General features: G+C 43.4%; 1 protein-coding gene across 1 annotated transcript in view; it reads left to right on the forward strand.

Annotated features, from left to right (window-relative positions):
- Positions 1-25,619, forward strand: part of LOC147437004 (uncharacterized) — a 66,314-nt gene that overhangs the window by 40,197 nt on the left and 498 nt on the right. Inside the window, exons 2-3 of the mRNA XM_086486414.1 lie at positions 25,268-25,342; positions 25,419-25,607. Coding sequence (XP_086342540.1) covers positions 25,268-25,342; positions 25,419-25,607 — 264 coding nt within the window. The remainder of the gene's footprint in view (positions 1-25,267; positions 25,343-25,418; positions 25,608-25,619) is intronic.

Here is a 25,619-nt window from a genome sequence, read left to right on the forward strand (position 1 = left end):
AAAATACTGATTTAAATGGATTCAAGCAAATCCTTTTCTCTTGACAGCGTTTAAAAACCATCTCTAGGAATAGAAGGTGCTGTTCCTCAGCTGAATAGACAGTGAAGTCATCCATGAAAATGGCGAGGAACCGATGAAGAAATTCATTAAACATCTCCATCATACACCGCTGAAAAGTAGCTGGTGCATTGCACAGGCCAAAAGGCATCACCAGATACATGAATGCTCCCCACTCAGTGATGAAAGTGGTCTTGGCCCTATCTTCAGGAGCAATCTATAACTGGTTATAGCCGCTATAACCATCCATGAAGCTATACATCTCATACCCTGCGATCTCATCAAGCAACATATCAGTAAAAGGTAAGGGAAACGGATCCTTAATGGTCTGGGCATTTAGTTTCCTATAGTCGACACAAACCCTTAATTTCCCATTCTTCTTAGGAACGACGACTATTGGAAATAACCAATCACTACTTGCTACTTCCGTAATGAACCCAGCTTTGAGAAGATTATCAATCTCCTCCTTGACCTTCTTTGCATAGTTGGGGTTCATCCGGTATCTTTTCAATCTGACTGGCCTAGCTTCCGGTTTCAGTGGTATTCGGTGCTGACAGACTTCAGGATCTACTCCCTTCAAATCTGTATGTTCCCAGGCAAATACATCTTTATAGTTCTGGAACATTTTCCTTGCCTTTTCCTTCATTGCCGGTTTTAGGCGCTTGTTGACTTTTATCATTCTGGGATTCCTCTGATCCCAGGTTCCACTCCTCTACTTCCTGATCATCTGGAAGCAACCAATTTGGTCCTCCTTTTCGTTTGGTCGAGTCTTCAGCGTAGTCCCAAGAAGGTCCATTCATCTCTGAACCATTATTCTGATTCAATGGATACTCTTCAGAACATACCGATTCTTCTATTTTACCAGTATCAGCTGGTTCCTCTATTCTTCCAGTTAGCTGAACGGTTCTTTCTCCTGTATTGACTTCAGTAAACTGATCAGAGAATTGTCTCTTCTGCTTGTCAGCTTGTTCTTTGTTTAGTAGGACTGCATTCAAATCAATTTCTGCCAAAGGAAAGATGTTCATAGCTGCTAGCATTCGCTCAATTTTCTTAGCTCGGTATTTCTGACACAACTCCTTCGGCCTCAGTTCCTTTTTCCAGCTCTTGGTGTTGTTGGTCTGGATTTTGATTCTGCCACTGACCCCTTCTATGGTTAAAGTCTGGTTTGCTTAGTCATGAATAGCATGTGCTGTTCTTAACCATGGGCGGCCTAATAGCATTCCATATGCTCCCTGTACATCCAAGACTAGGAAACTAGTTTTGAATTTCTCCCTCCCAACTCTTATGTGCATGTTTTCAATCATACCCGTCGCTTGTACGACTCGATGATCTGCCATTCTTACTTTGAATGGTGCTGGTTTCATGTTAGTTATACCTATTCTTTGCTGAAGATGGGCTCCCATTATGTTGACTCCTGCTCCTCCATCCAGTATGACGCTTGAGAGAGGTTCCCACTGCTTCCTGACCTTGTAATCTACCTGAATAAGTGGAACTTCATCATCCCGGACAGCCATCAGGTCCACTGTTCTGGCCTCTGCCTCAGTCTTCCTGTGTTGTCTGATAAAGTTGGCCACCTCAGGTAAGGTCTTTCTTATATCCTCCAGCTCTACAGTCAGCTTCTGGATTCTATCACAAATTTTCACCTGAATTTCCTCTCGCTCCTAGTCAGAGTGATTGTCAGAGCTCGAAGAACTAGTGTCTTCACACTGCCATTCTTCTTTATCAGTACTACTCTTTCCTTCCACTCCCATTTCATCAGTTAGTCCATGTACTACAGCCAGCATGGTCTCTGTCATGGCCGGTACTGACTGATCTTTATCAATTGATTAGGCTGGTATCTTCTGAATGACCCTAGCCTCGGAACTTTCTGGTTGCTCTGGCAGCTTCTTAGCTAAATCCTCTGTGATTTTAGCTGCTAGTTCCCACTGCTCTTGCCACTCATCTACCACCTTTTCTTTACCTTTGGCCTTCCAAACTTCCCTTTGCTGGGCCCACTTGCTGCTGTTAGGATTAGCTGGTACTTCTGAAATATCTGGAATTTCTTCAATGATCACTCCCTTGCTCCTGGTAACTACTCTGACTGGGACTGGCTCTGGTGCCTTAGCCTCAGTAGCAGTCGTTACTGGTGCATCTGGACATTGGGTTGCAAAATGACCATACTTCCCACAGGTGTAGCAATTCATGCTCCTGGTCTGGAAGTTGCCTCTTCCTCTTCCTCTGCCCATTCCTTGTTGGTATCTGCCACGTCCTTGACCAGTACCATTGGTACCTGGTCCCTCTTCTTGGGCTACTTTGATTGGCTCTGCCTTTACTGGTTCAGTGTAGGCAACCATTGATAGATCCTTTCCTTTCTTAAAATGGTGAATTCTGATGCCACAATTATTCCATAGGTGACCAAAGGCCTTGCAGTAGGTACATTGTGGGCATTCCATGGAGATGTGGTCCTTGGATTTACATCTTGAACACCAAGTCTCCATCTTCCGGACCGGCTGTCTTGTGTGGCTAATCTCTACAATTTGCATAGCCATTTCTTCAATTTTCTTGGTCCATGATCCTTTCTTAGATTTTTCCTTTGTCCATTCATCGGAGCTGCTCTCGGAGCTGCTGGACGTTGCATTGGAATCAGAAGCTTCAGTAGCCGAACTATTGCTACTTGTCCTTCGCTTCTTGTGGCTCTTTTCTTTCTTAGCCTGCTGTTCCAGTTTTAATGCTTGCTGGACCAGATCATTGAATTTCTTTGTAGGGGCTGATACTTCTTGTTCTCTCAGCTTTTTGCTTCTGAATCCATTCAGAAACCATGCCCTCAATCTCTTCTCAGACGGTGGTTCTTGTAACTGCCTGGTCAGTTCTTTGATCTTTTCGACATAGCTGCGAACTGACAAATTTCTGTGTTTGATCTGATCCAATTCACAGAGAATATCCTCATCTCCTCGATTGTTGGAATATTCCAACCTGAAGGCCTTGAGTAATTTATTATATGATCTCAGTTGGCATGCAGGGTAATGGTAATACCATTTCCTTGTTGCTTCCTTCAAGGTTTGTGGAAAGTATTCCCCCTAATTATCTTCATCAATGTTTTTTAGTTCAGCATACTGCTCGAAAGCTTGTATGTGAACATCGAGATCATCCTTTTTCCCTCCTTTGAATATGGGAAAGGAAATCTTCAGGGAAGCGGTGTAATCATTTCGATTACTGCTGATCTCGCCAGTTCTCTTCTTGGCTGCAGAATGACGCTTGGGAGCCTTCTTGCAATTGTCAGTGTCAGCATCCCAATCAATCTCTGTCTCTGTCTCAGTATCAGTATCTTCTCTGTTTTGTCTGCTAGAAGTACGGTGACTTCCCTTTCTGCCTTTGATATGCTCATCTTTCTGGCGAGACTGAGAACTCTTGGAACTCTTTGCCTTTCGTGCCTCCCGTTCTGCCCGTCTGCGTCGAGAATGACTGGAGTGCTGTGAGTCCTGCGTCTCATCAGCCTGACTATGCTCCTCCTGAGCCTCAGTGTCAGTCATTTTCTCTTGCTTGGGGTTAGACTCTCTTCCTCACTCCTCAGGAATGGGGTCCACACGATTGGTAGATTTCCGGCCACGATTGGATTTTGGTGCCATTGCTGAAAACTTCAACTTGGAGAAGAGTCTTTTAGTCAACGAGCTTCAGCTCGAGCCACCGTGATCGCCAAAATGGAATTGGAGCTGATCTCTTGAGACAGCTAATTCCAGTATTGAAGAATTTCAGCTACTAGTGTGGAAAGATTTCAGACAACAGACTAGACAGAAATCAGAGACTAGACTGAATTGTGGATACTGAAATAAGAGTCAGACTTGTAGACTGGAATAAAGTTCAGATTCAGATTCAGATTCAGAAGACTGTTGAGAAGTAAGTATCACTGAAATATATACCATGATTGAGATTACAGCGAATATGATTACAGAGAAAAAGTATAGCCAATAATATTGCCACTGATTAAGTGCAATTATAGCCCAAAGCGCTAATACAAGTGATTACAATTGCCAACCCGATATCAATGTAATGGGCCCTATTTATATACTTCGGGTTTACTGTAGTAATTACTCTAGTAATTACTAAGTGATTCGCTGTCCATCTTCTAAGAACACATTTCCACATGGTGACTATCCAGCCGTCTACAGCGGTTATCCATGCTCTTACTCAGTGGCGGCATTATGTACTCGGAGCGGATTTTACTGTCTTTACAGACCATCAGAGTTTACTCTACTTCTTGTCACAGAAGCATCTTTCGGAAAAGCAGATGCGGTGGGCGAACATCTTGTCACAGTTCCACTTCCAGATTGTCCATGTGCAGGGACAGAAGAATGTGGTGGCAGATGCTTTGTCTCGGAAACCGTTGGTTCTGGCTATTTCCGTGATACATCATAGGAGCTTCGAGGATATGGTCGATCAATATGCCACAGATACAGATTTTGCAGATATTTTCACACGGATATGGGATGGGGAGACAATAGCTGGATACTCCCTTCGGGAAGACTACTTGATGAAAAAGACTATGTTGTGCGTTACACAGGCATTGAGGGAAAAGGTTACGACTGAATGCCACTGTCCACCTTTTACGGGTCACCGCGGCATTGCTACCACCATGAAAGGGGTAGAGAGATACTTCTTTTGGCCGTGACTCAAAAAGGACGTGGAAGAGTTGTGCGCAGTATGCCAGAAGGTCAAGTTTGACAGACATAAGACACAGAGATTGTTACACCCTTTTACCCATAACCACCCGCCCCTGGGAAAGTATTGAAATGGATTTCATTTTTGATCTCCTGATTACACAGAATGATCACGATGATTTTCCGATTACATGGCATGTCTGAGACAATTGTCTCCGACAGAGACCCCAGATTTATGAGTTTGTTTTGGAAGGCAATTTGGGAGAACATTGGCACGCAGTTGCAGTTCTCGTCATCGTTCCACTTGTAGATTGATGGGCAATCTGAGATTGCCAATTCAATGGTTTTAGATTTATTGAAGTCTTGTATCTCGGATCAGTAGACTCAATGGGAAAAGAACTTTCCTTTGGTGGAATTTGCCTACAATAACACGATACACTCTTCAACAGGGAAGACGCCATGTGAGATTGTTGAAAGTGCTGCGAAGGTTCCATCCTTCCTGAGTACGAAAGATTAGATATTTGAAGCGGATGAATATTGGTAAGATTTGGATACGGCTTTTGCAAAGGTTCGCGAGACTTTGCAGGAATCTCAAGAACGATAGAAAAAGGTAGCGGATCGCCATCGTCGCGATTTGAAATTGAAGGAGGATGATGGGTGCTCTTACGTTTTGAGAAGGCACGCCTACGAAAGAAAAAGGGAAAGGAGAGGCTTTTTCCAAAGCTTAGTATGCGATACTACGGACCTTTCTAGATTACTGAAAAGATAAATGATATCTCCTTCCGATTGAAATTGCCAGATACTTGGAGGATTCACAATGCATTGCATGTGAGTCTCTTGAAACCTGTTAAGGGTGATGTGCTTGATGATTGGGAGCCTGATGAGCAACCCGAAGTGGAAGAAAAGCAAGAGATCCTTGTTCCTGAACAGATTTAGGCACATAACGATACGAAGAAAGGTAAAGTCCGAAGGCGGGTTCTTGGTTAAGTTCAAGAACTTTCCTGCATTTGATGCGAAGTGGATGGAGGAGGAGGACCTAGCAGATACTCCTCGGATTGTGAAACTTTACCTCGATGTTTTGGTTTAGCATAGTCTACTCCAAACGAAACCCAGAATTCAGCTTGGCCGGAGATCTGGTGCAGTGGGATGCACAAGAAGGGAGTCAGTCCGCTCCTTTGTCAACAGATGCCTCGATTTTGATACTAAAGTCATTGATGTCTCTTTGAGCTTCAGGGATACTGAGAGCTGACAGTATTCTGGTGGGTGACTTTATGAAATGGAATTCCTGATTATGATACTAATTTGTTCTTGACTTCTTGTGAGTGCACGAACTGATAGACGAAATGACTGCAGCATTTTGGTCTACTTGATCTCAAATAGACATGGTTGCAATAGGGGTTAGTCAATCGGACATCGATGAGGTCCCGATTGGACCTAGATGTGATTGCTAACTACATTGCTGATAAATCATGGTCTAAGATTCGAATGAATGTTGAATGTCATGTGATGTTCTGTGATGTCTAGTGATGTCTTGTGATGTCGATTTTGTACATGTGCTAGATGTGTGTTCCTAGTATGTAGGTACTAACAGTCAGTGTCTGCTAAGACGGTTTATGGCTTTTGTCGGTTTTGCAGACGTAATCGCGGTCGATTACAATGCTTTCAAGAGGGGGGTATGTCACAAAGTGATGACGTGGCGGATAACAGAAACCCTAATTTCTGCCAGAAACCCTAAAATTCCTGCAAATCCTAATTTCTGTCAGAAACCCTAATTTTCGGAAATCGCGGAGGCTGAAAAAAAAAAGATGAGCGACGCGAATTTTGCTTTTTTTATTAAAAAAAGAGAAAAGACTCTGAGAGAGAGAGAGAACTGATGCTTTTTATTTTAAAAGCTTTTGGGGCTCTGCTTTTGGGCATCCCTTGTACTTTTAAATACTGGTGAGGGCTTCACTTCTCAGAGCATCTGGACGCAGAGTGAAACCCTAGCCACTCTTTTGTACTTTGATCTGATTAATATAAAAAGAGATACCGAAAGAGGCGCCAGTCTTTGGGGCCAATATCTGTAGGCACGGAACTCCGCCGGGCCAGTGCAAATCTATTGTGATCTGTGAATTGTTTTGAAGTGGTTATTTGGTGCTATCGCGGTTGATTCTTGACTTGGAGTGTCCAAGTCTGTTACAGCAGGATAGGCTGGGTTCAGGAGTGGTTTTTCCACTCTTGACGAGATTTTGACACTCAGAGCCATTATTGAGGAGTGTAGACACCATGGTAGGAGGATATATTGTAGCTTTGTGGATTTCCGCAAAGCCTTTGATACAGTGCGACGAGCTAGACTCAAGATTGCAAGACATGGGGGTGCCCACAGAGCTGATCTTGGGGATCTTAGCTTTATACAGGACAGTGGTAGGACAGGTACGCACTACTCAAGGCATGTCCGACATGGTTCACTCCACCATTGGGGTGAAGCAGGGTTGTCCCCTATCTTCGACTCTCTTTGGGATATATGTAGATGAGTTTTCAGATTATGTACACACAGAGGGTGGTAGAGGTGCTCAACTTGCAAGGACATGGATTCCGTTGCTATTATATGCTGATGATATTGTGTTGATCTTCGATTCTCCAGAAGGGATGCAGCGTCATTTGGATGCACTGCATGTATTTGCATGGGACAGTGGATTGTCTATGAACCTTGGTAAGACCAAGGTAATGGTCTTTAACACCAAGGCGCAGTGGGTAAGGAGGTCCGCCCCCACTTTTACATATGGTCGAGAGACTGTGGAGTATGTAGATACATATACACTTATCTTGGGACGGTTTTCAGTGGTCCACTATTTTCCTTTGAGACGTGCAGCAGATACGTGATTGACCAGAGCCTATGGAGCATTGGGGAGACTTGAGAGGATATGTTCGCATGTTCAGTTGCAGGAACCTCGGACAAAGCTTTGGCTGTTTGACACTTGGCCACTTCGGCCATGCTGTACGGAGTGGAGATATGGTGTCTATGATTTCTCGGATGAATAGGGCCAAGGCCTGAGTACCACATGACATTGTTAGGGCGGAGCTAGCTGCTCCTACATTAGTAGTGGAGGCTCTCACTCGATCAGTTTCATTTATGCATAGAGACAGACATGCTCGATTAGCTGTTAGGTGCAGCGGAATGATTGTTTGCGCTTTGCTCAAGATGAGTGCTCCGAACTGTGCTCAAGGTTCCTTTTGTTCTTATGGAAGGGAGAGCCTTCTGTTCTTAATGAGAGAGTGCTATGATCACAAACAAAGTGAATGGACTCTGTGCGTGCAAGTGTATAAGACTGAGAGATAGAGAGAGAAGAGAGATACGACATCAGAGACGTTGTAAAACCCTCCTCCGAAGGCCCCACTCTCGTCGGCGAGAGTGGTCTAATTATGATTGCACAAAGTGGTACAATGACGATGCAATGGACTGATGCAACCTGGGACTATGTCGGTGACGACGATGGTGATGACGAAGTCGACCTAAAGGCTGAAATCTGCAATCTTGCTATTGCTGTCCAAAAACGCTATGGGCTGAAATCTGCAAATCTTGTATCTGCTGAATTCTGACTCTATGTCGATGACGACGATGCGACGACGACGCGCTGAAAACGCAGATGCTGAAATCTGCGTTTTCCGGGCTGAAACTGTAAACCTTGCGGAAATTGACCGTGCGGCGAGGAACTATTGCTGGAAGGTGAGATCTGCGAGGTTTGGGACTTGATCTGTGATGTCTAACTGCTGAAAACTGAAAACGCTGGTCCTAGGGCTGATTCTGTCGCGATAGATCTGCAAAACGCTGAGGTTGCTGGCAGATGCAAAAACGCTAGGGGCTGAAAATGAGATTTTTGTCGTCGGGATTTTGCAGATGCAAAAACACTAGGCTGATCTGTTGTGGTCTTGTCGCCGTGGCTCTGCAAATGCAAAACGCTGGCTGATTTGCAGTGGTCTGATCCAAAAATGCTAGGCTGTTGCTTGGGAGCAAAAACGCTAGGTCACTTGGGGAGGTTCTGCCCGGGTTTTGCTGAGAAGGTGCCTGTTGAGCTTGTGCTCCTGCTGCCTCTTCTGCCAAATAGTGCTAGCTCTAGTTTGCTTATATACAAACTTAGCAAACCTACTTTTGTTGGAAAGTCACTTAAAAATAATAAGTGAAAAATACCAAAAATAGGAAAAATAGGCTAAATGCACTGGAAAATTCCCCTGACTGAATCTGATGGATTCTGAAGGGAATGCTGATGATCATGCTGTGTGCAACCAGAGGATATGCATCTATGCTAAGTGACTGGGCATGCACGGTCTACGAATAGACTCACAAAAGTGCCAGATCACTTCTAATCTAGACTTGACTGGACTGACTGAACCCTGATCATGGTGTATCTTGTCCACGGACACATTGGGTTGGATGTGTCATGTGACATTAGCACTAGAGTCTTCGCGACAGCTGGCATTGGGAGATAGATCATGTTGGTATGCAGAGATGGCATCTTGGTTTCAGTTACATGGCTTTAGTATGGACCGGCTACCCCCATTTCAGTACTCTCTGGATGCACCCTCCATCCCCCTCACAAGGACAAAGATTACCGGGCTCATCAGACAGGACTTGATTGAGTTGGATACGAAGAGGACATGGATACAACCTACACATGAGCTAGGTACGAAGATGACTTTCTATAGAGAGCATCTTCTCCAACTCACGGAGGATGGTTTTGTGACTAGACGAGGATACATGGATACTCATCTTTCCCACGGGATACAATGTGCTATTGGTCAGATACGCACATCCTCACATCAGCTAGAGATCGAGACAGACAGATTTAGAGGAGTACCCGCTGAGTCCAGGATTTGTCAGGTGTGCCAAATAGAGCCAGAGACAGAGCTACATTACATATGTCACTGCCCAATATACTATGAGATACGAGGCCGCTTTCACTGTCTTTTCAGACAGGGTTTTGGGCCACTTTCTAGAGTCATGAGATACTAGGATCAAAGATGCCTCGGATTATACTAACTGGAGATTCGCAAACACAGAGAGGATCTCTTGAAGAGGGGCACAATGAGAGAGATCCAACAAGAGCGGAAGATCACAGATTTCTTTCAGTCACAGACAGAGAAGTTCGAGCAGCCTCCACAGCATGTCACATGCACATCTAACCCTACGTGTACGTGGATAAGTAGCTTCATGACAAGGGTTCAATCAGTCTAGCTTAGGAAGTGTTCGGGCACCTTTGTAAGTCTGTTCGCAGACCGTGCATGTCTAGATGCATATTCTCTGGTTGCACACAGCATGACCATCAAATGTCAGTCAGAACCCATCAGGAGCATTTTTACAGTGCATAGACCTATTTTTCCTATTTTGGCCATTTTTCACTTAGCATTAATAAGTGACTTTTGTTGGGAAACTAGGTAGGGCAATTTTGAGAAGCATGTATATAAGAAACCCTAGCGCTAGCAACTTTTGGCAGAAGAGGCAGCAGGAACCAAGTGTTCAACAGACACCTTCTCAGCAAGACGTCACGTGCACATCTAACCCTATGTGTATGTGGACAAGCTACTTCATAACAAGGGTTCAGTCAGTCTAGCCTAGGAAGTGTTCTAGCACCTTTGTGAGTCTGTTCGCAGACCGTGCATGTCCAGATGCATATCCTCTGGTTGCACACAGCATGACCATCAGATTTCAGTCAGAACCCATTAGGAGCATTTTTACATTGCATAGACCTATTTTCCCTATTTTAGCCATTTTTCACTTATTATTAATAAGTGACTTTTGTTGGGAAACTGGGTAGGGCAATTTTGACAAGCATGTAAATAAGAAACCCTAGCACTAGCACTTTTTGGCAGAAAAGGCAGCAAGAACAAGTGTTCAACAGGCACCTTCTCAGCAAGACCTCCCAGGCAGTCAACATAGCGTTTTCAGCCAAGGACAAGCCTAACGTTTTCAGCTTTGCAGACCAGCCCAGCGTTTTGCATTTGCAGCAGCCTAGCGACAGCAGATCACAGATCAACCCTAGCGTTAGCAAAAACAACAGAATCAGCCCTAGCGTTTTTGGACAGCAGAACCCTTAGCGTTGCAGATTCACCGCGACAGGACCAGTACATGCATTAGCGTTCTGCATTTTCAGCATCAAGACACTGCAGAATAGCCCCGAGCTTTGCAGATCTCACCTTTTCGCAGCAGATCCTCGCTGCACAGTTAGATCAGCCAAAGTTTGCAGATTCAGCACGCTATGCGCAGATTTCAGCATCTGCGTTTTCAGCGCGTCGTCGTCGTCACTGACATAGGGTCAGAATTCAGCAGATAAAGATTTGCAGATTTCAGCCATTAGTGTTTTCAGATTTCAGCCCGTCTCGTCATCGTCCTCATTGTTGTCGACATCGTCCTCAAGTCCATTGCATTGTAGAGATTTGTGCAATCAATAATAGACCGCTCTCGCCATAGAGAGTGGGGCCCTCGGAGGAGGGTTTGACAACATTCTGGTGTCGTATTCTTCTCTCTCTATCTCTCAGTCTCAGCACCTTCATTCATAGTGTTTGCCACTTTGTTTGTGATCAATTGCACTCTCTCACTAAAAGAACGGAAGGCTCTCCCTTTCATAAGTAAAAGGAATCCTTGAGCACAGTTCGGAGCACTCATCTTGAGCAAAGTTCAACATTCAGATCTGTTGCACCTTACATTGGTATCAGAGCTTTGCCAGGTTCTGTATCACTCAAGGAAAGAAGCACATAATTTCTTTTTGCTTGTTGCGGTCGCACGCAACCCAAGTCTTCTTGGGCGCGTCGATTCCTAATCGTGTTTTTGAAGAGTGACAGGAATCCCAAGAAAGAAGGGCTTGTCCAGCCTCCCCTTGTTTCTCTTTTCACTCATTGAGAGTGGACCGTGCACTTAGCGGCTGACCAATCGAAGTGAGGTGGGAAAAAGCAACCTTGGTGTGAGCGCAAGGCTGCCAAGGAGTGCGCCCGCGGGAAAGGGAAGAGCTTGGGTAAGAAAAGATCCTTCTCTAACACACATTGCAAGCTAAAGAAGAACCTCAGGAACCTCAAGACTCCAGAACCTCAAGAACCTCACGACTCAAGAACCCAAGAACCCAAGACCCACAAGAACCTAAGTTCCTCGTGAACTTAAGAACCCAAGACTTCAGTGTATGGTCATTACCCGAAGCGCAATGGACACTTCGCATAGAGGTGATGAGCATGGAAGTGGCGAAGACCCACCAAGAGGTTTTTCTGACCCTCTCCCTTCCCCATCTACGCCAAGGATTGCACCTAATCCTATGGAGGCTTTGGTCAAGACGATGATGGACATAATGACACGACAAAATAGACAACACGAAGCATGGCACAAAGAAAGAATAGCCGAATTGGATCGTGAACACGAAGAAAGAATGGCAGCCATAGAGCGTGAGCGCGAGCAAGTGCGCTTCGCGGCCCCAAAAGGAAAAACAGAATTGGATCGCGAGCAAGTTGTTCATTCTTCATCTCTCATTTCTAATGTGGAGGTGAAGATTGAAAAGAATCAGGAGAAGGAGACTCTCTCAGTCTTTTCTTCTCCAAAGCACGATACACTTGAATTGCATGATAATGATTTGCATGATCAAGATGTGATTCACAAGCATGATGATTTGCTTGATAATGATGTGATTGTTCACAAGGATGATGGTTTAGTTGATACTTTGTCTAGTGAAGCTAACCTCATTGTAGATTCGATCAATCACGAAGACTCGATCTTTGCTCTCGAGTCGAGATCCAAAGAATCCCCACTGGAAGTATTCCGTGTTCGAATGATTAGTCATTACGCATTGTTCGAGTGTTTCATTCGTAATGCTTTCCTGTATTTTAATCACCGTCCTTATGTGATCCCTTTTCATAGGCATGCCATATTGTACGATGAACATGATTCACTCATGAATGAGCATGGATGTATGCGGATTACTCATGAAAAGATGAAATGTTTGCACCCAAGGAATTCACATTGCATGTCTCTTCCTTGGCATGACACTCTATTGGAAAGAGCACAAGAAGGATTGAGCATCAAGCATCGGCATTTTCGTTGTGATTTGCCACAGTTGATAGATTTAGATCAGAAAGACAAGTTTCGATTCCATTGTTTGCGTGTTTGATGAATGGTTTGACACTCCGTCTATATGTTCATCTACATTGCATGCACAGTTTTTTAGGAAGACTAGAATTTTTTCGGTCACTTTACATAGAATGGGTATGTTCATGCTTTTGTGTTGGAAGTGGTTTTAGGAATTTTTATCCTCGGAGACTCTTAAAGAAGGTAGACGCATGACTATAGATGAAGTTGAAGCATTGAAGGAGCCACAAATGACCTTGTGTCGCTTTAGGTGCGGCCCAAAGAAGCAAGCATTGCAGACCTTTATGAAGTTCAAGTATCGCATGACCCAGGCATCCGAGTGGGCCGGCGAAGAGTCCTCTCCAGGATTCCAGACATTGTTGGCGATCTCTCTCGATGCGATGCAGATCGGTACCAGTACCTCACTTTGAAAAGGAGGGGATGTCACGTGCACATCTAACCCTATGTGTACGTGGACAAGCTACTTCATGACAAGGGTTCAATCAGTCTAGCTTAAGAAGTGTTCTGGCACCTTTGTGAGTCTGTTCGCAGACCGTGCATGTTCATATGCATATCCTCTGGTTGCACACAGCATGACCATCAGATTTTAGTCAGAACCCATCAGGAGCATTTTTACAGTCCATAGACCTATTTTCCCTATTTTAGCCATTTTTCACTTATTATTAATAAGTGACTTTAGTGGGGAAATTGGGTAGGGAAATTTTGACAAGCATGTATATAAGAAACCCTAGCGCTAGCACTTTCTGGTAGAAGAGGCAGCAGCCAGGAAACAAGTGTTCAACAGGCACCTTCTCAGCAAGACCTCCCCGGCAGTCAACATAGCGTTTTCAGCCAAGGACAAGCCCAGCGTATTCAGCTTTGCAGACCAGCCCAGCATTTTGCATTTGTAGTAGCCTGGTGACAGCAGATCATAGATCAGCCCTAGCGTTAGCAAAAACAACAGAATCAGCCCTAACGTTTTTGGATAGCAGAACCCTTAACGTTTTGCAGATTCACCGCGACAGGACCAGTACATGCATTAGGGTTTTGCATTTTAAGCATCAAGACACAGTAGAATAGCCCCGAACTTTGCAGATCTCACCTTCCCGCAGCAGACATTCGCCGCACGGTTAGATCAGCCAAAGTTTGCAGATTCAGCTCGCTATGCGCAGATTTCAGCATCTGCTTTATCAGCGCGTCGTTGTCGCATCGTTGTCATCGCCGTGGTCACCGACATAGAGTCAAAATCCAGCAGATAAAGATTTGCAGATTTCAGCCATTAGCGTTTTTCAGATTTCAGACCATCTCATCGTCGTCGACATCGTCGGCAAGTCCATTGCATTGTAGAGATTTGTGCAATCAATAGTAGACCACTCTCCCCATAGAGAATGGGGCCTTCAGAGGAGGGTTTGACAACATTCTGGGGTCGTATTCTTCTCTCTCTCTCAGTCTCAACACCTTCATTCTCAGTGTTTGCCACTTTGTTTGGGATCATTTGCACTCTCTCACTAAAAGAACGGAAGGCTCTCCCTTCTGTAAGTAAAAGGAATCCTTGAGCACAGTTCGGAGCACTATCTTCAGCAAAGTTCAACATTCACATCCGCTGCACCTTACATTGGTATCAGAGCTTTGGCAGTGTTTGTTGAGTGCGCGGCGGTGTGTGCAAGTGAAAGAGCACGCGAGGAAGTGTAGTGTGCGTGCTGAGAGGGGTGGCGAAAGCCAGCAGGAGAGGAAGCGCTAGCAGAACGATGAGGGAGAGAGAGAGGGCTCACGTTTTTGGGGAAAACTCAATAAGTGAGTTTTGGGTTTTCCCACTTTTATTATAAGTGACCTTTAAAAAATGTGTCCAGGTTCAATATGAACCTGGACAAAGTATAAAAATGTACAAAAAAGGGTTATTCAGATCTTTAACCCAACAACCTTCCACTTAAAGGCATAAATGACGCCTTTAAGTTAACCAACCTCCACCAGCTGTATGCAATGCTCATGTTGAGCTTTAGCAAGACTCTTGGTGAGAACATCTGCAGGGTTATCCTATGTGTGAATCTTAGTCAAGGTGAGTAGACCATCCTCCAATACTTGTCATATGAAGTGGTATCGCACATCAATGTGCTTTGTCCGTGCATGAAACATGGCATTCTTGGCCAAATAGACAGCACTTTGGCTATCACATCCCAAGACAGGAGTACTAGCAGGCATACCAAGCTCTTTGACAAGTTTGCCTAACCATATGGCCTCTTTAGAAGCCTCAGTGGTTGAAATATATTCAGCCTTAGTAGTACTCAATGCCACAATTTTCTGCAGTCGTGAACACCAAGAGACAGCACCACCAACAATAGCAAACACATAGCCACTAGTGGACTTCTTGGTATCCAAGTCACTTGCCATATCTGCATCACAATAGCCCTGCAACTTCAGGTCACTTTTGCCATAGCATATACACCTAGATTGTGTACCTGACAAGTATCTCAAAATGCATTTCACAGCTTCCCAATGTGCTTTGCCGGGATTGGACATGTATCTACTAACAACTCCCACCGCATGGGCAATGTCAAGACGAGTGGCAACCATAGCATACATAAGAGAACCACAAGCTGATGCATAAGGGATTCCCTTTATAGCATTCACTGCCACATTATCCTTTGGGCAATCGGCTTTGCTAACTTTTGTGTGCGGAGGTAAAGGTACTCCAAGTGACTTAGCTTCAGCCATGTTAAACCTGTCAAGTACTTTAGCAATGTACTTTTCTTGAGATAAGAAGAGCAATTTTAGCTTTCTATCTCTTTTGATTCTCATGCCCAAGATGTGCTCAGCATCACCTAAATCCTTCATTGCAAAAGCTGAATTCAGCTGACGTTTAAGAGCATCAATGGTAGACTTATGCTTCCCAGCAATCAACATATCATCTACATATAGCACAAGGATTATAGGACTTCCATCATTATCCTTCTTTGTATACAAACAATGGTCTGAATGGCTGCGTTTAAAGCCTTCAAACAGCATAAAAGTATCAAACTTTTTGTACCACTGACGCGATGACTGCCTCAAACCATAAAGTGCCCTTCTTAGTTTGCATACAAGTTCCTTTCTATCAGGAACTACAAAACCCTCAGGTTGCTTCATGTAGATATCTTCATCAATGTCACCATGAAGAAAAGCTGTTTTTACATCCATTTGATTCAATTCTAAGTCAAGCACTGCAACGAGAGCAAAAAGGACACGCAATGTCGTAAGCTTTACAACAGGAGAAAAGATCAATCCCCTCTTTCTGTGCATACCCTTTGGCAACTAACCTTGCTTTATACTTGGGCTTTCCATCAACACATTTGACCTTGTAAACCCATTTGTTAGGAAGAGCCTTTCTTCCTTTAGGCAATGGCACAAGATCCCAAGTATTGTTTGCATGCAAAGATTTGATTTCCTCTTGCATCGCAAGCTCCCACTTACTGCTTAACTCACATGATTTTGCCTCTTTATATGTAAGAGGCTCTCCCTCATCTATCAACATAACATGATGCAAAGAGGGATCAAAGCGCTGTATCAACCTTCTGACACGAGTAGACCTGCGTACCCAATGATCTACATTCTCAGGCACAGGTTCTACATCAGGAGGCAACTCATTATCAGCATACTCATGCTGCTGAAAATCATTTTCAGCCATGACAGGTGGTTGTCCATCCTCATTTGGAGCATCTAAATCATGTCCTACCTCTTCTGGCTCAAGGTTAACCGGCTGATTATCAATTTCAGCTTCGGTAATGCATCCTGAGGCTCTTTTTCAACATCAATAGGTGGCAAGAGAGGCTGAAATTTGACCGATTTCTTGTCAATTTCAGAAGATGTAGCATTTTTCAGCAATTTAGCCTCATTGAACACTACATCTCGGCTGCGTACTACCCTCTTAAACTGAGGCAACCATATCCTGTAGCCCATTTCACCCTCTTCCCCATAACCTAGGAAGAGTCCTTGGATGGACTTGGCATCTAGCTTTGTCCTCAAGTCATTACGAACATGGACAAAAGCTTCGCAGCCAAACACTCTCAAATGATCATAAGAGGCAGGTTTGCCAGACCAAACCTCCTCTAGAATGTCATTTTTTAGCGTACTGTTAGGAGAGCGATTGCATACATGAACTGTAGTTTTCAAAGCCTCTCCCCAAAACCCATGAGGGAGATTAGCCGTGGACAACATGCAACACACTCTCTCACATAAAGTACGGTTATACCTCTCAGCCACACCATTAGAAGATGGATTATAAGGGGCTGTCAACTCCCTTTTAATCCCATATTCTTCGCAATAACGCTGAAATTCAGCAGACGTGTATTCTTCCCCATTGTCAGATCTCAGACATTTAAGCTTACTACCCTTTTGCGTGCTCACAAAAGCATGAAACCTCTTAAATGCATTAAATGTCTCACTCTTATTCTTTAACAAATATGCCCAGCCTTTCCTAGTGCAATCATCAATGAATGTAACAAAGTATAATGCACCACCAAAAGACTTAACAGGCATTGAACATACATCGGAGTGAATTAAATCAAGAGCATTAGCTTTGCGCGAGACACCCGAATAATAAGAAGACTTCTTTTGTTTACCATACAAACAGTCATTACAAAAATCTAACTTGGTACCCTTTACATCAACCCTCTTCAAAGAGGAGAGCACATCAAGTCCCTTCTGGCTCATATGGCCAAGTCTTTTGTGCCACAATTCCAAATGAGAAGCAACTTCGGCCACTGCGCGAAACTTGCCAGGCAAAGCTTTGCCATGTAAATAGTACAATGTACCACTCTTGCATCCCTTGACAATGAGCATTGATCTCTTAAGCAACTTCCATGAACCCCCAACAAAAATGGTTATATAACCCTGTGCATCCATCTAGCCAACAGACAATAGACTCTTCTTGATGCCTGGTACATACCTTACATCTTTAAGCATAAACTCTTGGCCATTGTTTAATGCCAAGCGCACAGTGCCCATTCCTTCAATGTCACAAGCATGGTTATCCCCAAGGTAAACCTTGCCATACTTGCTTGCATGATAAGAAGCAAAACACTCCACAGATGGAGTCACATGAAATGAGGCACCCGAGTCTACTATCCAAGATTGTGTAAGGCCATCATTTGCACTTAGCAATGCATCAATGACATCTCTACGTGAGATAAGCATGTCTTCTGCATTTGCTACAACAAAATCTGAGGGGCATGAAGCTACAACCAAGATCTCCTCACTGTCGGATAACTTTGTGATAATCACACTAGAGGATACATTGACAGTCTCTGAATCCTTGGAGGAGGTACCTGTTGATTTTTCCCCTTTCTTATCCTCTGTCTTCTTCTTCTGCTGTGATTCCTTCTTTCTTTCGTGCTCTTTCTTGAAATACCTGCAATTTGGCTTCTTATGGCCTTTTCTGCCACACTAGTAACAAGTCACATCCTTATCCCTAGACTTGTATTTGCTCCTGTTTTGAGTCTTGGTACCTGTATTTTGCTTCTGACTTCTGCCTCTCGCATTGTAAGCAAAACTGCCACCTTCCCCACCACTAGACTTGCATCTAATTTCCTCATTTAAGATGGAGCCTCGCACTCCATCATATGTGAGGTTGGGGCTATTACTCAAAGAAACCACAAGCGTTTCCCAAGAGTCTGGCAAAGTCATCAACAAAAATATGGCTTTCAACTTGTCATCAAAAGGTTGAAGCCCAATATCCTGTAGCTGACTCATAATACTGGCGAAAGCACTTAAGTGCTCAGAAGTCGACTTGGCTTCATCAAGCATCATGTTCACCAGTTTGCGCATCAAATGCACCTGATTCACAAGGGTGGCATTCTCATAAGTGGCCTTCAACTTATGCCAAATTGCATGTGCACTGTCCAAGCCCTTTATGTCCACCAGAATGTCATCGGTCACAGCCATTTTGATATAGGCCTTTGCCCTCTTGTTGAGCTTGGCCCAATCCTCATCCGGCATATCCTCAGGCTTTATAGCCAAAAGGGCGTCCTCACAATCCTTGACGAACAAAATCCCCTACATTCTGTCTTGCCATAGGTCGAAACCTGTACCGTCAAATCGCTTGATTTCCATCAAGCTCTTGGTATCAGACGACGAGGAAGTAGAGGCCATTTGCACGGATAAAAATGCAGTAGAAAGTGTCGACACAAAATCTGAAAATTTCTAGTGATCACAATGTGCCGCACGTTGCATACAATGTGCTGAAAATTTCAGCAATTAACAAGTATCCCCAATGCGTATTTGCATAAACCCACAAAAGGCGTACATAAACCTCAATTTGTGTACATAAAAGCAGTCCAATTCTGAATTTTCTGCAAATTTACTGTTTTGGCGCATCAATTTGCATCAAATGGACCTGTTTTGAGTGGGAGAAGCAAGGGGCATTTACGGGAATCGATTTAGAACACCTGCGTTTTGCTGTTTTGACCTGTAATTTTTTGGTTTTTACCTGTTTTGACCTGTAATTTTTTGGTTTTTACCTGTTTTGACCTAATTTCAGCTTGTTTTAGGCTGTTTTGAAACCCTAATCACCCTAGGTGACACTAGAAGCAAGGGGCTTCGCGATGAAAGCGGAAATTTGACGCGAGAGAAGCCTTTCGCCTGCTGTCCAGCCACCTGCGCAAAGCTTCTGAAACCCTAATCTGGCTGTGATACTAGTTGTTGAGCGCGCGGCGGTGTGTGCAAGTGAAAGAGCACTCAAGGAAGTGCAGTGTGTGTGCAGAGAGGGGTGGCGAAAGCCAGCAGGAGAGGAAGCGCTAGTAGAACGATGAGGGAGAGAGAGAGGGCTCACGTTTTTGGGGAAAACTCAATAAGTGAGTTTTTGGTTTTCCCACTTTTATGATAAGTGACCTTTAAAAAATGTGTCCAGGTTCAGGACAAAGTATATAAATGTACAAAAATTGGTTATTTAGGCCTTTAACCCAACAGTGTTCTATATCACTCAAGGAAAGAAGCACATAAATTTTTTGCTTGTTGCGGTCGCACGTAACCCAAGTCCTTTTGGGCGTGTCTATTCCTAATTGTGTTTTTGAAGAGTGACAGGAATCCCAAGAAAGAAGGGCTTGTCCAGTTTCCCCTTGTTTCTTTTTTCACTCATTGAGAGCGGATCGTGCACTTACCAGTCAGCCAATCCACGTGAGGTGGAAAAAAGCAATCTTGGTATGAGCGTAAGGCTGCCAAGGGGTGTGTCTGCGGAAAAGAGAAGAGCTTGGGTAAGAGAAGATGCTTCTCTAACACATATTGCAAGCTAAAGAAGAACCTCAAGAACCTCAAGGCTCCAGAACCTCAAGAACCTCACGACTCAAGAACCCAAGAACCCAAGACCCACAAGAACTGAAGTTCCTCGTGAACTTAAGAATCCAAGACTTCAGTGTATGATAATTATTCGAAGCGGAATGGATACTTCGCATTGAGGTGATGAGCATGGAAGTGGCGAAGAAGAATTTTCTCCACCAGGAGGTTTTTCTGACCCTTCCCCTTTTCCTTCTACGCCAAGGATTGCACCAAATCCTATGGAGGCTTTGGTCAAGACGACAATGGACATGATGCCAATAAAAAATAGACAGCACGAAGCATGGGACAAAGAAAGGATAGCCAAATTGGATCGTGAACACGAAGAAAGAATGGAAGCCATAGAGCGTGAGCACAAGCAAGTGCGCTTGGCGGCCACAAAAGGAAAAATAGAATTGGATCGCGAGCAAGTTGTTTCATTCTTCATCTCTCATTTCTAATGCGCAGGTGAAGATTGAAAAGAATTAGGAGAAGGAGACTCTCTCAATGATTTGCCACAGTTGATAGATTTAGATCAGAAAGGCAAGTTTCGATTCCATTGTTTGCGTGTGTTTGATGAACGGTTTGGCACTTAGTCTATATGTTCATCTACATTGCATGCACAGTTTCTTAGGAAGACTAGAAATTTTCCAGTCACTTTACATGGAATGGGTATGTTCATGTTTTTGTGTTGGCAGTAGTTTCAGGAATTTTCATCCTTGGAGATTCTTGAAGAAGGTAGACGCATGACTATAGTCGAAGTTGAAGCATTGAAGGAGCTACAGATGACTTTGTGTCGCTTTCGGCGCGGCCCAAAGAAGTAAGCATTGCAGACCTTTATGAAGTTCAAGTATCGCATGACCCACGCATCCGAGTGGCCGGCGAAGAGTCCTTTCCAGGATTCCAGACGTTGTTGGCAATCTCCCTCGACGCCATGCAGATCGGTACTAGTACCTGACTTTGAAAAGGAGGGGATGTCACGTGCACATCTAACCCTATGTGTACGTGGACAAGCTACTTCATAACAAGGGTTCGGTCAGTCTAGCCTAGGAACTGTTATGGCACCTTTGTGAGTCTGTTTGCAAACCGTGCATGTCCAGATGCATATCCTTTGGTTGCACACAACATGACCTGATTTCAGTCAAAACCCATCAGGGGCATTTTTACATTGCATAGACCTATTTTCCCTATTTTAGCCATTTTTCACATATTATTAATTAGTGACTTTTGTTGGGAAACTGGGTAGGGCAATTTTGACAAGCATGTATATAAGAAACCCTAGCGCTAGCAGTTTCTGGCAAAAGAGGCAGCAAGAACCAAGTGTTCAACAGGCACCTTCTTAGCAAGACCTCCCCGGCAGTCCACATAGCGTTTTCAGCCAAGGACAAGCCCAACGTTTTTAGCTTTGCAGACCAGCCTAGCGTTTTGCATTTGCAGCAGCCTGGCAACAACAGATCACAGATCAGCCCTAGCGTTAGCAAAAACAGTAGAATCAGCCCTACCTTTTTTGGACAGCAGAACCCTTAGCGTTTTGCAGATTCACCGCGACGGGACCAGTACGTGCGTTATCGTTTTGCATTTTCAGCATCAAGACACTGCAGAATAGCCCCGAACTTTGCAGATCTCACCGTCCCGCAGCAGATCCTCGCCGCACGGTTAGATCAGCCAAAGTTTGTAGATTCAGCTCGCTATGCGCAGATTTTCGCATGTGCGTTTTTAGCGTGTCGTAGTCGCATCGTCGTCATCACCGTCGTCACCGACATAGAGTCAGAATTCAGCAGATAAAGATTTGGAACGTTTCTTCAGGAAGGAACAGCTTATCTTCTTCTGATCGTGATGCTCTTAGGAAATTTCATCGTGATTTTGTAATCTCTTATGTAGATAAGTACTCTAATAACTTTGTTGTTACGTGCAAAAAGTCCTATTTAGAATGCTTGGAAGTAAACTCTCAAACTTACAGTGATTGTGATCTTTCAATGCAAGAGGTTATCTTGAAACATCAAGACTTTTGTAAGTCTTTTGGTTTCAAGTGCCAGCCTAAATTACCTTTTTTATATACCGTTTGGAAGTTCCTCAAGAACCCTATAAAGCCTAGATTTATAGCTGCTTCTTGTAACACCTCTTTGACCGAGGTTTCAAAATGGCTTAGTTATTGTTTCAAAGCCATTTTACCTAGCGTAAATGAATTGTGGAATAATATGCTTAAGGAAGCAAACTTACCTACGGATTCAAGTTGGATTTTCAATGATTCAGTAGGTGTGATTCCTGTTTTAAAGTTTTTGAACTCTTCAAGAAGCCTTAAGGAGAAATCTTCTCCTTTATGTCTCCAAACTTTTGACTTTACAACGCTATACACGAAGCTAAATTTGGAGGACCTTAAATTTAGAGTCAAGTCTCTTATTTCAAAAGTTTTTGCGTACAAGCTTGAGAAGGATAGGTACAAGGCATTGCTAGTAGAAAAGTCAGCCTGAACTTTGACTTCTTATGGCTGAAAAATAAGAATGTAGATGTAGACAAAGGAAGAAAGAGATTCACCAGGATTGTAGATGACATTGACATCATATCTTGGTTAGATTTTCTTTTGGACAATTTATATATAACCATCGGCGACTCTCTTTTTAAGCAAACAATTGGTATCCCTATGGGTACCAATTGTGCTGTTTTTCTTGCTAATTTCTATCTTTTTACTTATGAGTTTGATTTTATGGAGCGTCTTGTCCTTGCTAACACTTGCCCAATATTTTTCACAAGTTATGCAATGTAAGACGCTTTGTAGATGATCTTTTTGTCCCTGACGTTCCTTCTTTTCAAGATTTTATGTACTTGAATTCGAGTTCTGTAGGCGGAGGAATTTATCCCAAGGAGTTTTGTGAACTTAACTGTACCACAAATAGTGATTGTTGTGCCTTTTTAGACCTTAAGATTTTTCAGACTCCCTTGGGATTAGAAGTAGATATCTATGATAAGCGCCTTGAACCAGAATATGCCAATCTAAAAATCATCCGCATGCCTCACATTTCTTCGAACATTTCTCTTTTAGCTAAGTACGGTGTCATTTGCTCTCAACTATTTAGATTTTCTCGTCTTTGTTCTAGTAAATCAATCTTGCCATCTTATTTCTTTACTAATTGAAAAAGGATACTCATTCAAAAGAATCATGAAAAAAGTTCGTTCATTTTTGCATTGTAGTAAGTTTATTTTTAGTGTTTCTTCCTTTGGAATGTTCAAGATAATCAGTAGTAAATTCAATAAAAGTGGGGAGCTAAAAAGCCCACTTATTGTTTGACTTAATAACACCTTATGTTGTTGTTTTGATCTTTAGCGCTTCTAGTATTTTCACTATAGCTTGACAATTGCTAGCCTTTATCATGGCTGAGTATGCCCATCACCTCTGGAGGGTGATAGAAACTCAGCTCGTTGGTTTTGTAGAGTACGTTCAAAGCATGAATGACCTCTATATAAACCTGCACCTACTCTTGGGCACTGACGATGTTAGTAGGGATGTCATAGCTGTTGTCCAAGCTATGCATGATAAAGGCGATAATCTTATTCTTCTTGTTTGGACAAGCAGTGAAGTTGAGATCACATATTGTCAAGTTTGGTTCTTTTGCTCTTCGTAGGTTTGTAGTAGTATTCATTTTTCGATTTCATATTTAGCTTACCTGAGGACTTCAGAATGTGTTCCGTTATAAGTTGTTGTGTGAAGTTTGATTTCTAGGATTAAGTTTTTAAGATGTCTTATCCTTTTTTTTGCTTAAAGTTGAGTACTTGTTTTAAGCTAAGTAAGTTGCGTCAACTTATTTTACACATGCCTTTTCTAAAAACATTTTTAAGTTAATAATGTTTTGTTTTATCTAGTTTTGTTTCGAAGCAAACAAAGTGATTTAGTTTGTTTGTTTGTTTCTTTTCGTGTGTCCCTTGCTTTTATAGTTTTATGAGTGCTTTATTCCCTCTTATAATTCGTGAGTTTAGACTATTCTGAACTTATGAAGGTATATTTGCAGATTTCAGCCATTAGCATTTTCAGATCTCAGCCCGTCTCGTCGTTGTCCTCATTGTCGTGGACATCGTCGGCAAGTCCATTGCATTGTAGAGATTTGTGCAATCAATAGTAGACCGCTCTCGCCTAGAGAGTGGGGCCTTTGGAGGAGGGTTTGACAACATTCTGGTGTCGTATTCTTCTCTCTATCTCTCAGTCTCAGCACCTTCATTCACAATGTTTGCCACCTTGTGTGTGATCTTTTGCACTCTCTCACTAAAAGAACGAAAGGCTCTCCCTTCCGTAAGTAAAAGGAATCCTTGAGCACAGTTCGGAGCACTCATCTTGAGCAAAGTTCAACATTCACATCCGCTGCACCTTACACAACAGAACAACACCAGAGGCACTAGAGGCATACTGCTTATTCGGGCGATAGAGTTGGGGCGGTCCCGTCGCCCACGGATGAGAGGGCCCTCTCGATATCGACGCAGATTGCGACAGAGAATCCATACCATACTGGCACGACATAGGAGCCGTCCCGGATACTGATGTATATGTATATGATGCCTCGACTGTTAGAGAGCTCCATTGTACCAGCTCACCCTATCTTCCCTTTGTATCAGCTTTCACCCCACCCCTACCCACTATTTTCTTTTCAGTTCTTTGTACTTTTTGTACCCAGACCTGGTAATAGATTCACCACATGTGACCTTTTGGTCTCATAGGTCATTTTGGCCTTTTGAAGACGTTAATATTACATTTCATTTCATTTCATTTCTCTCAGTTCTTTTTCTTTTCTACATTAGGATTGAGAGTAGCAGGGCAGCTTAGAAAGTGGAGAGCGGATGTGCAGGGAGTATGGTGTCCTCAGCATTCAGGCCCCCCCCCCCCCCCCTCCCCCTTTTCTCTCTGTCTGTCTGTGTGATGATGACTATTTTTGGTGCGCATGGATTCGTGGTAAGGCTGTGTTTCTCGATTGACGTGTATCAAATACATCTATGATCCACTCCATCGCAAGGTATGCTACTTTCATAACGAAAGTCTCATGGATTGCCTGCTTTGTTGGGAATGCTTTTGTAGTAATGCGGTTCTTATACAGGGAAGGCCAAATTGTAGTAGCCTGAGTGTGCTTTTAGTGCAGAAAGGGACGGCAGGAGTCATTGAGTTTCACTGTCTTTGTCATATTCAAAATTTTCAAGGCCAGATTTGAACTGGTCTGATGTGATTTTAGTGCAGATAGGGAAGGCAGGAGTCACTGAGTCTTTAGCAAAGGCTGTTAGCGATGCCTTGGAAGCAAAAGAGATACTGAAGGTGAGTTTTTTTTCTACTTAATGTGGTAATGTTGATGAAACTGGAAGCTGAATTCTGAAAGTCATCATGTTGCCAGTTAAAGGTTCTTGATAACTGTCCTGACGAGTTAGAAGTCGTAATCTCAAAAATTGAGGAAGCAACACAAGGCCAGGTTGTGGGTAAGATTGGGAGTGTGATCACCCTGTACAGACCCAGTCTTCGCAAACTTTCTGAAACGTCCAAGTTGCAAAACAGGGTTCAAGAGGGCCGTCCTAGAAGAACAATGGTATGCCGGCAA

Source organism: Adiantum capillus-veneris, chromosome 17 (assembly GCF_014529385.1).
Source record: "Adiantum capillus-veneris isolate H3 chromosome 17, ASM1452938v2, whole genome shotgun sequence".
NCBI lineage: Eukaryota > Viridiplantae > Streptophyta > Polypodiopsida > Polypodiales > Pteridaceae > Adiantum > Adiantum capillus-veneris.